General features: G+C 40.0%; 1 protein-coding gene across 1 annotated transcript; it reads left to right on the forward strand.

The window, feature by feature from the left end:
• The first annotated feature begins 367 nt into the window (after positions 1-367).
• On the forward strand, positions 368-12,990 carry gas1a (growth arrest-specific 1a). The gene is made up of 2 exons (XM_037778592.1): positions 368-384; positions 9,714-12,990. Exon 2 carries the CDS (start codon positions 10,241-10,243, stop codon positions 11,042-11,044), a length of 804 nt encoding a protein of 267 aa, XP_037634520.1. The 5' UTR covers positions 368-384; positions 9,714-10,240; the 3' UTR covers positions 11,045-12,990.
• The last annotated feature ends 239 nt before the right edge of the window (positions 12,991-13,229 follow it).

Consider the following 13,229-nt stretch of genomic DNA (forward strand, 5'->3'; position numbering starts at 1 on the left):
ATTTGGAGCGGCCTCAGTCTTTTTGAAATCCCACAGTAATCTTTCATTGAGAATTAGATTTGATAGGAGTCCAGTGCCAGCAGGATTGTGGTGAGTTCATTTCCTCCATGTGCAGCGTGGGAGGAGGAGGAGGAGGAGTGGGGGTGCTTTTGGGGGGGTAACAGAGGGGCAGTGGTCTTGAAGGAGTTAAGAATGACACGCAATTAATCAGCCTGGGCAGACGACCGATATCACTTGACTGTGGAGGCTGGAATAGAGGCCCGTCTGTGCTGAACAGCTGCAGGAGGAAACCGGCCCTTTGCCTTTCTTAGACATGTGGACGGAGGGAGGAAGAGAGAGAGTGAAGCAGTGAGAGTGAGTGAAAGAGAGAGAGAGAGAGAGAGAGTGTGTATATATGTGTGTGAGGCCACTTACAGATGGGATTTAGGAGGGGGAGGAGGAGACGAAGAGGAAGAGAAAAAAATGGAGGTTTTAATAGCCTACCCACATCTGTTTATTTAGAAAAGAAACCATTGTGTCATTCAGTTATTCTAACAACCTACACCAGGGCCAATGTTAGTCCCACAATGACGGCTTTTTAAATACACAGTTTACACTCCTATGAAGTGGCCTCATAACGGCGTCGGAGCCTCAGGAACGTGCCAAATGGGGGAACATGCTAGGGTTTCACATTCCCTCCCGCACTACTTGACGTCTCTATAGCAGGCTATGATGCCAGAGGTTGGCTGGGGGAGATCTGGTGGGGGCCATTTGTCTTGGTCTTGTGTGCTTTTTCTGGGTCTAATCTCTTAAATTGGTACTCGAGGTTTGGAGGTCTGCCAAAATACTGCAGGGGGGTTCTGGGATGCAAGTTTGAAAGCCATGCAAGATGGTATTCTGCTGAGTGTTCTGTTGTTTACATATCCTATCAACTGTGTACTTGAGGACTGGGTAGCATAAATGTCAGAGATGCACGGAGGAGTTCAGTGAAGTGTATTTCTTTTTTTCTTTCCAAACTACTATCCTAAATATAAAACACAAAAAGAACATAACACAGCCCTATTGCCAGACAAGATTATTGATATTGGACAATTCTGCTAAACCCCAGGTTATATTCAATGGTAACGATTTCTCAAATCCAATGCCAAGGTGGTTACATTTTTTACTTTCTACAATATCGGGCAACTACAAGATGGGTAAGGTTTGGAAATGATTGTGTTTATGGCAAACAAACTATGGTCAATGTATGGTTAGGGTTAGTCTGTGATGGGATGCAAACTCTGGTCTCCTGCATGAAGTCCAATGTGCTACATGCCCACCCACTACTCCAACCTCCACACCCATACTTTCTGCCTTGCTACATATAGGACATACCACTTCTGCTGCAAGTAGTGTGTCTTGACCTGCAGAGACGTTGAGTATGAACACACTTTGTGGGATACTAAGGTTGTCATAAATACATACAAACATAGATTAATATAACACAGTGAATGTATGCTTTACCATCATATCTGGTTGGATTTTTAACTCCAATGTTTCTCGAGTACAGACCGAAATGTATCTATACCATCAAGTTTGAAGAACTGCCAAAAACAAAAACAGTGCTTCACACACAAGTGTGCTGAAGAGTGAGTCTGTTGCGTTACCTCCGCCCACCCTCTGTGGTGGACCAACCACTGCTGGGTGATTGAAAACACGTCGCTAACTTTCACCAGTGGACCATAGGGTCAATCACTATTGTTTTACCTCATTTGGCGATAGATAGTGACTTTACAGATATTTATTTAAATGAAAATCTTTGAGATTATTACTTTAAATGCTGATGCATTGAGGTGTGTAATGAATTTTTATGGGAAAAATGGTTTGTAAACAAAACATGTTAATATTCCTCAAATTAAGGTATTATTTAACAAGGTATCTTTTTGGTATTAGTGCTGAAATTCAGGTGCTGCATTGGCAGCAATATTGAAAGAATTCAAACGATACCTAGCCCTACCATCATAATACCATTAGCCAGTCGCAAAACTATTCAATCACATTATTTTCTCATAAACAGTCTCACAAAATAGCTAAAAACAAACTTTCCATTGTGACTAGTTTGTATTTATAAAGCCTGCAGTATTTGCAGACCGTCACAAGTCTCTATGACTCTCTCTAACGAAGCTGATCCTTTCATCAACAGCAGATCAGGAATGTTTATGTAGTCAAAGTGATTATGTGTACCTTTTGCTTTGTTGTGTTTTTATATTGTTAAATTCTTTCTTGCTGTGTTCCATGTTTGTGAGATTAAGGTCATGTGTCTGTGTCGGAGGTTAGGCTCTTTATTGGTCGGTCCATATGTGCTGGTGTTTGTCTGCAGTGATATGAAAGGCCTTCGGGCCTGTATAAACAGCCGCTCATGCAGGCTGACGGCGGAGCAGCATGTGTTGCAACAGCTGCTTGTGTGATATGTGGTGTGCGGAGGCCGTGTAGAGATTCATAGAGGTCTGTCGGGGTAAATACTGTAAAAGTTACCTGGATGTAATTACAGTTCTAAAAGCGCATTCTCCACCACTAATGGACTTCACTGTTTACTATTAGAGGACACGAGGGCCAAGATGAGTGCTGTTTTCATGATCAGGATGTCCAGGTCTGCCTGATTTAGGAGCTCAAATGATGACAATCCCCCCAAGACTGTTTGCAGGTTCCACTTAGGAGCCTAGCAGGAAGAGGAGGTCTCTGGATGCCTCGATTAAATGTCTTTACCTCTTATAGTTGTAAAAGCCATTGTTGACCTCTGTGATCGTGATAACCAACATCCAGTCTGCTGCTTGGTTTGTGGTTTGGCGGTGTGGACAGTTTGCAAAATCTATTAACTCCACTTTCTGTCTGTTTGACTGGCGTCTACAGTATCTCAATGACGGGTTTGAAATAACACTGGGGGGCATTATATGACTTTATTTTGATGCTGACAGTAGAAAGAAGACAGGAAATGAGAGGAGAGAGAGAAACGAGGAAGGACATGCAATAAAGGTCTGAGTCCAGACGCAAACTGAGGGTGTTGCAGACGGTGCACCTTAGGCCCAATGCCACACCAAACTATTTGTTTTAAAGATATTGTTGTATTTTGTAATGGTAACACCTGGCTTTCTCAGCCCTGTCTCCTGAAAATGTACGTTCCCATACGACGAAACTGCTTTGTGAATTACGTTTCAAGGGATTTTGTCATGGATTACGTTTGTTTTTGACGTATCACAAATACGTTTGTAATGATAGTCCAAGGAAGTCCGCGCAGGGAGAAGATCGGGGTTTATGGAAGGGTCAAACAAACACAAGGCTTTCACCCAGGGAGACCGCTGTTTGTGTCCCGTCTAAAACTGAAATTCAACATTCAATTATTTGAATTTACGATCGTAGCTTAATAATATAACAGTAATTTTAAGCCAAACCATGATGTTTTTTTTTACTAAACCTAATGAAGTAGTTTTGTGGTGTTTTTTGTTTCAGTTTACATGGTTAACCACATGTTTAAAACTGTGACCATAAACTGGGAGAAAATACGTTTCCCTCAAAACATAATTGACGATACAGTTTAGTTGTATGGGAACGTAATTTTGTAGGAGACGGGGCTGATTTTCTTCTCTACCACATTTAGATATTTTGCAGTTTTAGTTCCTATTTAAACAATGTTTGTCTCATAGACAATAAAATACACTCTCTCAATTATTGATTCTATGGATCGGAGTCACTGATTCTTATTTTACAAATTACTGATTTACTGTATATAAACTATGACTGCTGCTGCACCCCATCAAAATGGCCAAACTTGTGATAACTATTTTGTCAGAGTTTATTTCCTCTTTCTATGGCAGATCTTAATGTGCAGATCAGATCATGTTGAATCTTGTAGAAATTATAGTGCAGTGGACTGTGCTAAAAGGGTCAGCAGGATCGGTGCCTGTTTGACATGATGGATGACTTTAATCTCACTGATTAAAGGAACACGCCCCCCCCCCCCCATAACACTTCATTTAACATTTTAACCATTTAGCAGGATTTTGAAGATGGGATCCACCCACTCAATATAGCACAACAGGAAAGGAAGTTTAAATCCCCTAATCTGATTTGATTTTTAGAAAAGTCAAATGTGTTTATTCTCTGAAAACTGCATTATATTAATGTTTTTCATCGTTGTGAAAGGGGGGTGTTGTTGTTGTTGTTTATTGCTGCAGGGGATTTTCCCTTCCGAGCAAAGCAATTTCCAGGGATTCCTGACTCTTGCAGCCAAAGCTGTCTAGAAATGGTAAAAATAGGTGGTTTTATTTTTGGCTTTCTGCCATTATCTGCCAACTTGTACGGTTGTAATCACTCGTGCGTCACTGTGCAGTTCCAAACCGAAGAAATCAACACAAATCCTCAGAAGAGGACGGATGAAACGGGAGGCAAATTAATAGGCCGACACGAGGAAGGAAATGAATCCTTAATCTTGTTTGGTTCCGTTCCAAATAACTTATCACTTGCCATTATCGCTTCTCTGAAATCCCAAAGAGGAAGCAATTTGAATGGATAGTTCCTGCCAACTCATTTCCTGTATCCTGATATTTCCTTTTTCAGACGGCTCGGTGCAGGCCTACTGCCGCTGACTGACCCGCTCTGCTGGGATTCAGCTTCACTCAGATACAACACAACCTTTCTTTACACTTCAACAACAGCGATCCTGTGACCATTAGTGGGCTAGAAATGTAAAAAATGTGCAACAAGAATCTCATAATGTATAAAATAGGACATCAGAAATGCCATTAATGTAGTTTAAGAGAAACCATTAGCACAAGTAGAAGCCATAATCTAGTGTTTATTTTTAAAACTTATACTTTAAGTAGAAAAATTATATTTTAAGTAACAATCTCAACTAAGTTTTTGCACTCCAGGAAGTATTATGGACAAGGGTGTTGGTTCATAAACTTTTATCATACCTGTTTATGATTAAACAATCCTCAGACAGGAGAATAAAAAAGTGTTAGACAGTGTGAAGGATTTTTTGGTTCTTACAGACCTATACAACCATTTTATGGTGCTTTCACTATTAAGATTTTCACACAGTTTTACAAACACATTATAAAACTAGTCTGTTGAAATTCGTTTCATGCAAAAATGAAACTGTGAAACATGTCAAAATAAACTAAAGATGAAAAAAAACAACAGCACATACTTAACATACTTGTAAGCAATGCTAACTTGGGTCCTCTATAAAATATAATGATGTTTTTATTTCAGTCAACTTAACTTCATTTCCTGGTTTGATGTTAAAAAACCGCCGAACGTCGCTCGCTCTCGTTGCTCTGAACATCAGCAGGGGATGGTTTTAATACCATTATGTTTGTCCCTTAATTGGACTGTTGCGGCAAGAACTCTGGTTTAATTGAGCCCTCAAAGTAACGACACTCGGCTCTCAGTGCAGCACATCTGGTTTAAGCGTACAGCTGTTGGCAAAGACAAAAGTGTTGGATGATTCTATCAGCTTTTTTTTTCCCGTCTGCAAGTGTTTTAGGATTAAAGATTTTTTAATGTGGTTGATGAGTTTTTAAAGAGGATTTTTCTCCTAGAAGTCTTGACTTAATCTGCTTTCAAAATATGCAAATTATTATGGACTCTGAAAGGCTAAATTGCTGCTTTATTTGCACTAATATAAAAAGATGAATGACTGGATACCTCGCTTGAATGGCGTTGCCTCTGTTTCATATTACAGTTGTGCTAAAAGCACTTGAAACAATGAAGACTTTGGTGTTTGGGAATCTTTTGTCGGAGCGCACAGTGTTTCCATTCTTTGTGTTGGAGGGGAAGGCAGGAGTGGGACTCCTGAGGTATTGAGTTCCCTGTATCCATCATTTTCGACGAGTTGGGACCTTGGAGTAGCGCCAGCAGCGTCTGCGCTAGCCAGCCGTAACTGACATTGAGTGCATTGTTTGCAGCGGGAAGCTCACGGCTGTGGCCTAAAGGTACATTCCTGAGATCAGAATGCTGTTTGAAACACAAACAGCCTTTGTGCCCTCGCTGCTCTCTTTCCCTGACTCCCTCATCCACATCAAGCCTCAAGAACTAAACTGCCTCCTCTTGCTCATGTGTCAACATGTGGGCTATCATTTTACTCACACCCACACACGCACACTCACACACACACTCATGTGTCATTTTGATGATGAGGTCCAGGCAGATATCTTAAGGCGACTATCTAAGCTCCTGGAAAGAAGCTGGAAAGTCAAAACTTTTTCTAAAACAAACAAGAGTTTCAGATTTTTGTTGACCTTTTTCATAGTCAGAGAAAAAAATATCATTCAGGGCTGTTTTAAGAAGAACTGCAGCTCTTAATATGTGTACTTTCCTCTATAGCAACCTGGTCCGTGATTTTGTTTTCATACTCTTGTATTTACAGTATGTTTTTTTTAGTGGCAGATTAATGTTGACAGCACAGTGTAGAATTGGCAAATGTCTGCGAACCTTGGGCTCAACTTATCTCCACGAATATGGACATTTACATGAGAAAGATGCTAAAACGATTAGTCGATAAATTGTAGGTTGACAGAATTAGCCTGAATAATTTTGATAATTGTTAGACATTTTTTAAGGATTTAAACAAAACAAAAAAATCACCGGTTTCAGCTCCTTAAATGTGAAGATTTGCTGGTTTAGGTGGTTTTATAGACTGCTGGTTTTATAGACTAATCAATAATGAAACTAAGTGTTAGTTGCAGCCCTGCTGGTGGTTGAGGTCACTTCATCCAATACCTTTAAACAAAAATTCTCTCCCAAAACCAGACTGTTTCTAGTGTGATTCAAACCTGCAGGACACAAATTTACGGACCTGCTGAATGTTTTTTGACCCCCAAACTGCTTTATTCTATACTTATGTGTAGTGAACAGAAGAATTTTAACCCCAGAAACACGTCATGAATACAGTCAAGTTTATATATATGTAAAATCACCTCTTATTTTTCCATTTAGCAGTCAGATTATTCTATAGTGAAAATGTAAACTATTGAAAACATGAGTAGAAACAGAGGTGTAAATTAGGGCTGCCCCTTCTTAGATGATTAGTCGACTAATTGGTCGTTTTGGTCTTGGTTGACTAAGATTTCTTTAGTCATCTTTTTATGCATTTTTCATGCTGAATGACTAATTTCTAACAAACTTGTGAGCACATCTCTGGTAAACGCAAGATTTAAAGTGGTGCTTTTGTGTTATTCTTTGGGAGAAACTCTGTTTTACAGATCTGTCGATTAAATCAACCAATAAATTAGTCGACAAAATGGTTTGAGTGTTAGTCGACTAAGAATTTCTTTGGTCGAGGACTAGTGTGAATCACAACCAACAGAGGAGCGATTTATTTCAATTAAAGTATATAAATTATATACACTAAAGCTATTATAACACTGTAAAATTGCTATTTGCAACGCACATTGATTCTCTGAGCTCATTTAGTTGTTCGGTGACATATTTTTCTTATACCCATGAATAATTATTAGCATGATGTCACAAGATATTTCCTGTAGTGTTTGACAGCAGAAATACTTTTAAACTGTATTAAACATCAACAGTAAACATCAGATTTTGGTGTCCAACCCAACAGAATCAACAATTTTTTATTTTGTTGTTATTCAACAAGTATGCAGAGAGAAATCCATCATAGAGGCTGTGTCAAGATATTATGATTTACATGCAGAGATACTAAGCTCACATTTATTACCTATTGCCCAATTCAACATCTTGACGTTAACACGGCAGGTTGAGGTAAGTGAAAAAAGTGATCACTTAGATATCACTGATATACTGTAAAGGAGGTTGAAGTCAGTCAGGTTTAACTGATGATATTAGTGTGTCTACTCCGGTAGGATTAATATCAGATCACATGTTAAGGCAAGACGCTGCAAATGAAAGTGCCAATGATTCACCGGCTTAACATCTGACAGCGTTATGATGGAGTGCAGTAATATGAAGGAAGTTAGCCTTAATGAGTGATTATATTAAATGATGTTCAATGAGTTCCCTGTTATACCACAATTAATTTGTCCTCAACTGCTCTGCTGAGGAAGAGTTAATAGGATGTGGATGATGAAGTTATCAGTGAGGGCGCTGCTCAGATCATTAGCACTGCAGGCACGGAGTTCAATTTATTATTGTAAAACAGTGCAGTCACAGTGTCATTATCAATTATCTGCAGGATATTACAGGGTAAAAAGTGCTGTATTGGGGTGTCATGTTGGTCTGGTGGTTGAAGCACATTTACTGTGATTGTGACCTTTGGGCTCAGTTTTAAAGCTAGAGTGAAGTTACTGGCATCATAGGAAAACATAAAGAATCCTTTGGTACCAACCATGTCATACTAGCCTGTGGCGAAGGAGGCTAAGTAACGCTCCGAATTTACTCTAAATCTTGGCGAGGAAAAACTGGCATGGCCATATTCAAAGGGGTCCCTTGACCTCGAGACTCCTCTTTACAGACATGCCCACTTTATGATAATCACATGCAGTTTGGGGCAAGTCATAGTCAAGTCAGCACACTGACACACTGACAGCTGTTGTTGCCTGTTGGGCTGCAGTTTACCATGTTATGATTTGAGCATATTTTTTATGCTAAATGCAGTACCTGTGAGGGTTTCTGGACAATATTTGTCATTGTTTTGTGTTGTTAATTGATTTCCAATAATAAACATATACATACATTTGCATAAAACAGCATATTTTCCCACTCCCATGTTGATAAGAGTATTAAATACTTGACAATCTCCCTTGAGCAGATTAAATATTTTAATCAATTCACAGCCCTATTTTCCCCCCTTAAAACCCTATTATCATTTATTTTTTAGGGTGTACATTAAGAAATTGTGAAAACATGAATAATGTAAATTTCTCAGATAATAAACAGGGAGGACTGCTCTCTCTGCTAAGTCTACTCTCTAACACACTTAAACACTAAAAAACATCAGTTGAGGTATAACATGTCGCAAGCGATTTAAATAAATCCCTATGGCTTTTATTATTGTGCAAGCAAAGTAGGTCATGGGTATGTATTCAGTAACGTAAATTAAAATGATGAACCTAAGCTGATGATCATAATATATATAGATAGATAGATAGATAGATAGATAGATAGTAACTTTATTAATCCCGAGGGAAATTCAAGTTTCCAGCATCACAGTTCCATAGTGCGAAACATGTTAGTAAAAAGGCAGTAAAAAAGTTAGTAGTACAAAGTACAAAAAAATATACCAGATATAAAAATACAAGGAGATGAAGAAGAAAACTGTTAAAACTGAATATAGTGCAGGGTAACAGCTGTGATACACGACTATTAAAAAAGTGAATATAGTGCAGAAGAGACTGTTAAAAATGGGTATAGTACATTATTATCCATCCTGCAGACCGTATAGACAAATATCAACACTATTCTAGTGAAAACCTTTTATTTTGGGGGTTTGATATGATTTGATAAAATTCTCTGTGCCTAAAAAAAGTTTACAGAATCAGTTCCCCAGATAATAAAGGAGGACTGCATGCTCTTTCCACTGAATCTACTCCCCAACACATTCATCCCACCTCACCTTGTATTTCTCAAGAAGACCATCATCTTCCTCCCACCCTGAACTCCCGCCCATCATCACTACGTAGGAAACCCACAACAAGTGGCCAACCAATGAGAAGCACCTCTCTAATATGTAGAGAGAGAAGGGGGCTGAGGGACAGAAAGACAAATGCTCAAAGGAGAGAGAGAGAGAGAGTAGAGGACCACTTTAGCGACCCACAAGGGTTGTTGTTTTTCTTCCTCATGCACTGTTTGTTTGCACTCAGGACTTCTAGATGATCCGGCGGAGTCCTCCAAAAGGGCTCTCGGGACTTTTTGCTTGAGAGATCCGCTAGAAGAGAGAGAGAGAGAGAGAGAGAGAGAGAGGAGGACACCAGAGAGCTGAGCTGAGCTGGAGGCAGTTTGTTGCTCATGATCTCAGATTCCCTGCAATGGAATGAGCAGAAACTCTCCAAAAACTTGTGGAAAACTTTTTTTTTGTCTTTTTTTTCCTCCTGTGAGTTTCTGTTTTTAGTTTTCCCCCGAAATCATGCATGGATAACAGGACTTTATCTGAAGAATCCGGCTCATATGGATCAGATTTATGGAGCTGGGATTACACATTACGCAGTGCCAGCCTGTTGACACTATCCATGGAAGTATAGTGTAGAAGTTTCCCATATGACACTGCTGCTGTGAGTTGTGCAGTTTTCTCTCGCAGAGAACAATGGCACGCTCTGGCGCACTGGCACGGAGGAGCGTCTCCTGCAGACTCGTTTGGCCTCTCGGTTGTGCGCTTTTTTTGTTTTTCGGCTACTTCTCCGTGGCCTCTTCCTCGTCCCATAACCGCAGACTGATATGCTGGCAAGCCATCATGAACTGCCAAGCCGAGCCGGAGTGCAATTACGCATACGAACACTACTCGCGCGCCTGTGGGCCCGTGCTGAAGGGCGAGAGGAGGAAGTGCCCGAGCCACTGCATCTCCTCTCTCGTGCAGCTCAACTTGACCAAAAACGGCCCGGCTCTGGAGGACTGCAGCTGCGCGCACGACCCGCTGTGTACGAGCACCAAGCGTGCAATAGAGCCGTGCCTGCCCAGGACTACCAGCACCGGCTGCACGGAAGCCCGGCGCCAGTGCGAGAGAGACGGGCAGTGCAGCTCCGCGATGCACGACTATCTGAAGCACTGCGGGAAACTCTTCAGCGGGGCGATCTGCACGAATGCATGCAGGAATGTGATCGCCAATATGCGTAAAATACCTAAAGGTCAGCAGCTGGACACATGCATGTGTGATGGCACGGATCGGCCCATCTGTGAGTTTGTGAAGAGCAGCATGAAGGCGCTTTGCTTTGACTCTCCAGTGAGAGAAGAAGGCAGCGGATCCGACTACAGTCAGTACCCAGATGACGACGACGACGGACTACCGGATGCGGACTATCTAGTGGAGCCGGAGAGCTCAGCCTCTCTTCCAGCAGCCCACTGTGTATTCACCCTGCTGGCATCCATTTTGGCTCTATTGCCTCTCATATAATCCCATAATCTGCAAAAGCAATCTAAACTTTTGTCACTCTTTGACCTGATACTATTGTGAAAAAGTTAGAGCCCCACAGACTTAAAGGAAAGTGTGTTTTTTGGTGCAGGCCTTGTTTGAATTAAGAGTTTTTAGACGCTGAAGGATGTCAAATCAGGATATTTTCTATCCATTTTGGCTCTATTGCCCCTCATATAATCCCCAGGTATCATAATCTGCCCCCGACTTTTGTCCGGATAAAAAGCAAAAAAGCAATCTAAACTTTTGTCACTCTTATGACCTGCTACTATTGTGAAAGGTTAGAGTCTGTAACCTACCTGTCAGATGTTTAAACATTTACAGAGATGTATAGGTAGGTAGATTTATAGGTTCATAATCTGCCCCCGACTTTTGTGCGGATAAAAAGCAAAAGCAATCTAAACTTTTGTCACTCTTTGCTCTGCTACTATTGTGAACAGTTAGAGCCCCACAGACTTAAAGGAAAGTGTGTTTTTTGCTGCAGGCCTTGTTTGAATTAAGAGTTTTTAGACGCTGAAGGATATCAAATCAGGATATTTTCTATCCATTTTGGCTCTATTGCCCTTCATATAATCCCTGTTAGAAAGGCCTGGACTGTAATAGGACTATGATAATGCAAAGTTCATAATTTGTTTTGTATGAATGTTCCTATTAGGTGCATAATAAACAGTAGGAACATTCATACAAAACAAATTATTAACTTTGCATTATCATAGTCCTATTACAGTCCAGGCCTTTCTAATAATCCCTGAACAAAAACAAAGATAAATTCCAGGTCCTTTTCTCAGTTGTGCGTCCACTCGGCTCACAGAAACCATTTCAAACAATCAGCACAAGCTTCAGTCTATAAACAGAAAGGGCTTCAACGATTTAGGACATCCACAGTGTTTCAGAATGAAAATCAAACCATTGTCTGTCCTGTGAGTTTAGAAACTTCACTTTGTGTCAGAGTCCTGCGGAGGAACTCTAAACTGAAAGAGCTGCAGGATTAAAAAACTTCCATCGTCCAGCTGACTCCAGCTGCTGGTCACTTATCTGTAACCTACCTGTCAGATGTTTAAACATTTACAGAGATGTATAGGTAGGTAGATGTATAGGTTCATAATCTGCCCCCGACTTTTGTCCGGATAAAAAAGCAATCTAAACTTTTGTCACTCTTTGACCTGCTACTATTGTGAAAGGTTAGAGCCCCACAGACTAGAGGAAAGGGTGTTTTTAGTCTGTGTTTTTAGACGCTGAAGGATATCAAATCAGGATATTTTCTATGCAAATGACACCAGAAAGATGTTTCCCTAAACTTGCCTGAGCTCCAGGCATGCTCTCTTATCAAACCACACCACTCCACAGCTCTCCAGATGCTTTGCTTGTGTGTGATAAGCTAAATTAGATTGTCTACTTTCCCCTCAGTCACAGACTCTGATTGTAAAGTTGTCACAATAGAGGCTTGTTTTGGTTTTAATCAGTACATGCTGTGCACTGCCAATCTTTTCTTTTTTTTTTTTTTAGAGATATGAACTATTTTTATATATGACACTGATGCCATTTGGCACCAGGCCGATCTGATTTACACGTATTTAATGCTGGAACTGTATGAAACTGTAAATAGATTATTAGGAGTTAAAGTGAAACAGTAATTTATTACATGCCACCTATAGTTACATCCAAATGTCCATCATGTGAATAAAAAGACTGAATATTCCAGCTTTAAAGGGAAGTTATCTTGACTGTATTCTCTTCAAAGATAATGTGCATTGTATATATGTGTATAGCCTATATAGATTTTTTTTTTTTTCAGAGAATCCTTTATGTTTTAGGCTACGAGCTGATTTATTCACTGTGTATAGCCTAGAGAAAGAAATGTCTAAATCCACTGTATGATTGCCTTAATGATATACTTTTATAGAAGGCATAAAGGAAACTTGAAGATATCATTCTGGACTGTGACTTATTTGTTGAGTTTGACACACAACCTCCTTTTTAGTGTTGTGAATTAATTCAGACGGAAAATAAAATGTTTTTAATAGAGTGAGAAAACCTTTAAAACACATTTTTGTTTCTCAGTCAACTTAGGTTTTTGTAAACAGTCTGAGCAAAGCTACTCTGGTATATGTTGCAGTCTCACCAGCCAAAACACTGCATGGCATTATGAGCAAATATTAGTTATATT

Source organism: Sebastes umbrosus, chromosome 8, assembly GCF_015220745.1.
Source record: "Sebastes umbrosus isolate fSebUmb1 chromosome 8, fSebUmb1.pri, whole genome shotgun sequence".
Taxonomy (NCBI): domain Eukaryota; kingdom Metazoa; phylum Chordata; class Actinopteri; order Perciformes; family Sebastidae; genus Sebastes; species Sebastes umbrosus.

What these genes read in the sequence shown, in the direction of transcription:
- gas1a (XM_037778592.1), top strand. Translation starts at nt 10,241, where the DNA reads ATGGCACGCTCTGGCGCACTGGCACGGAGGAGCGTCTCCTGCAGACTC.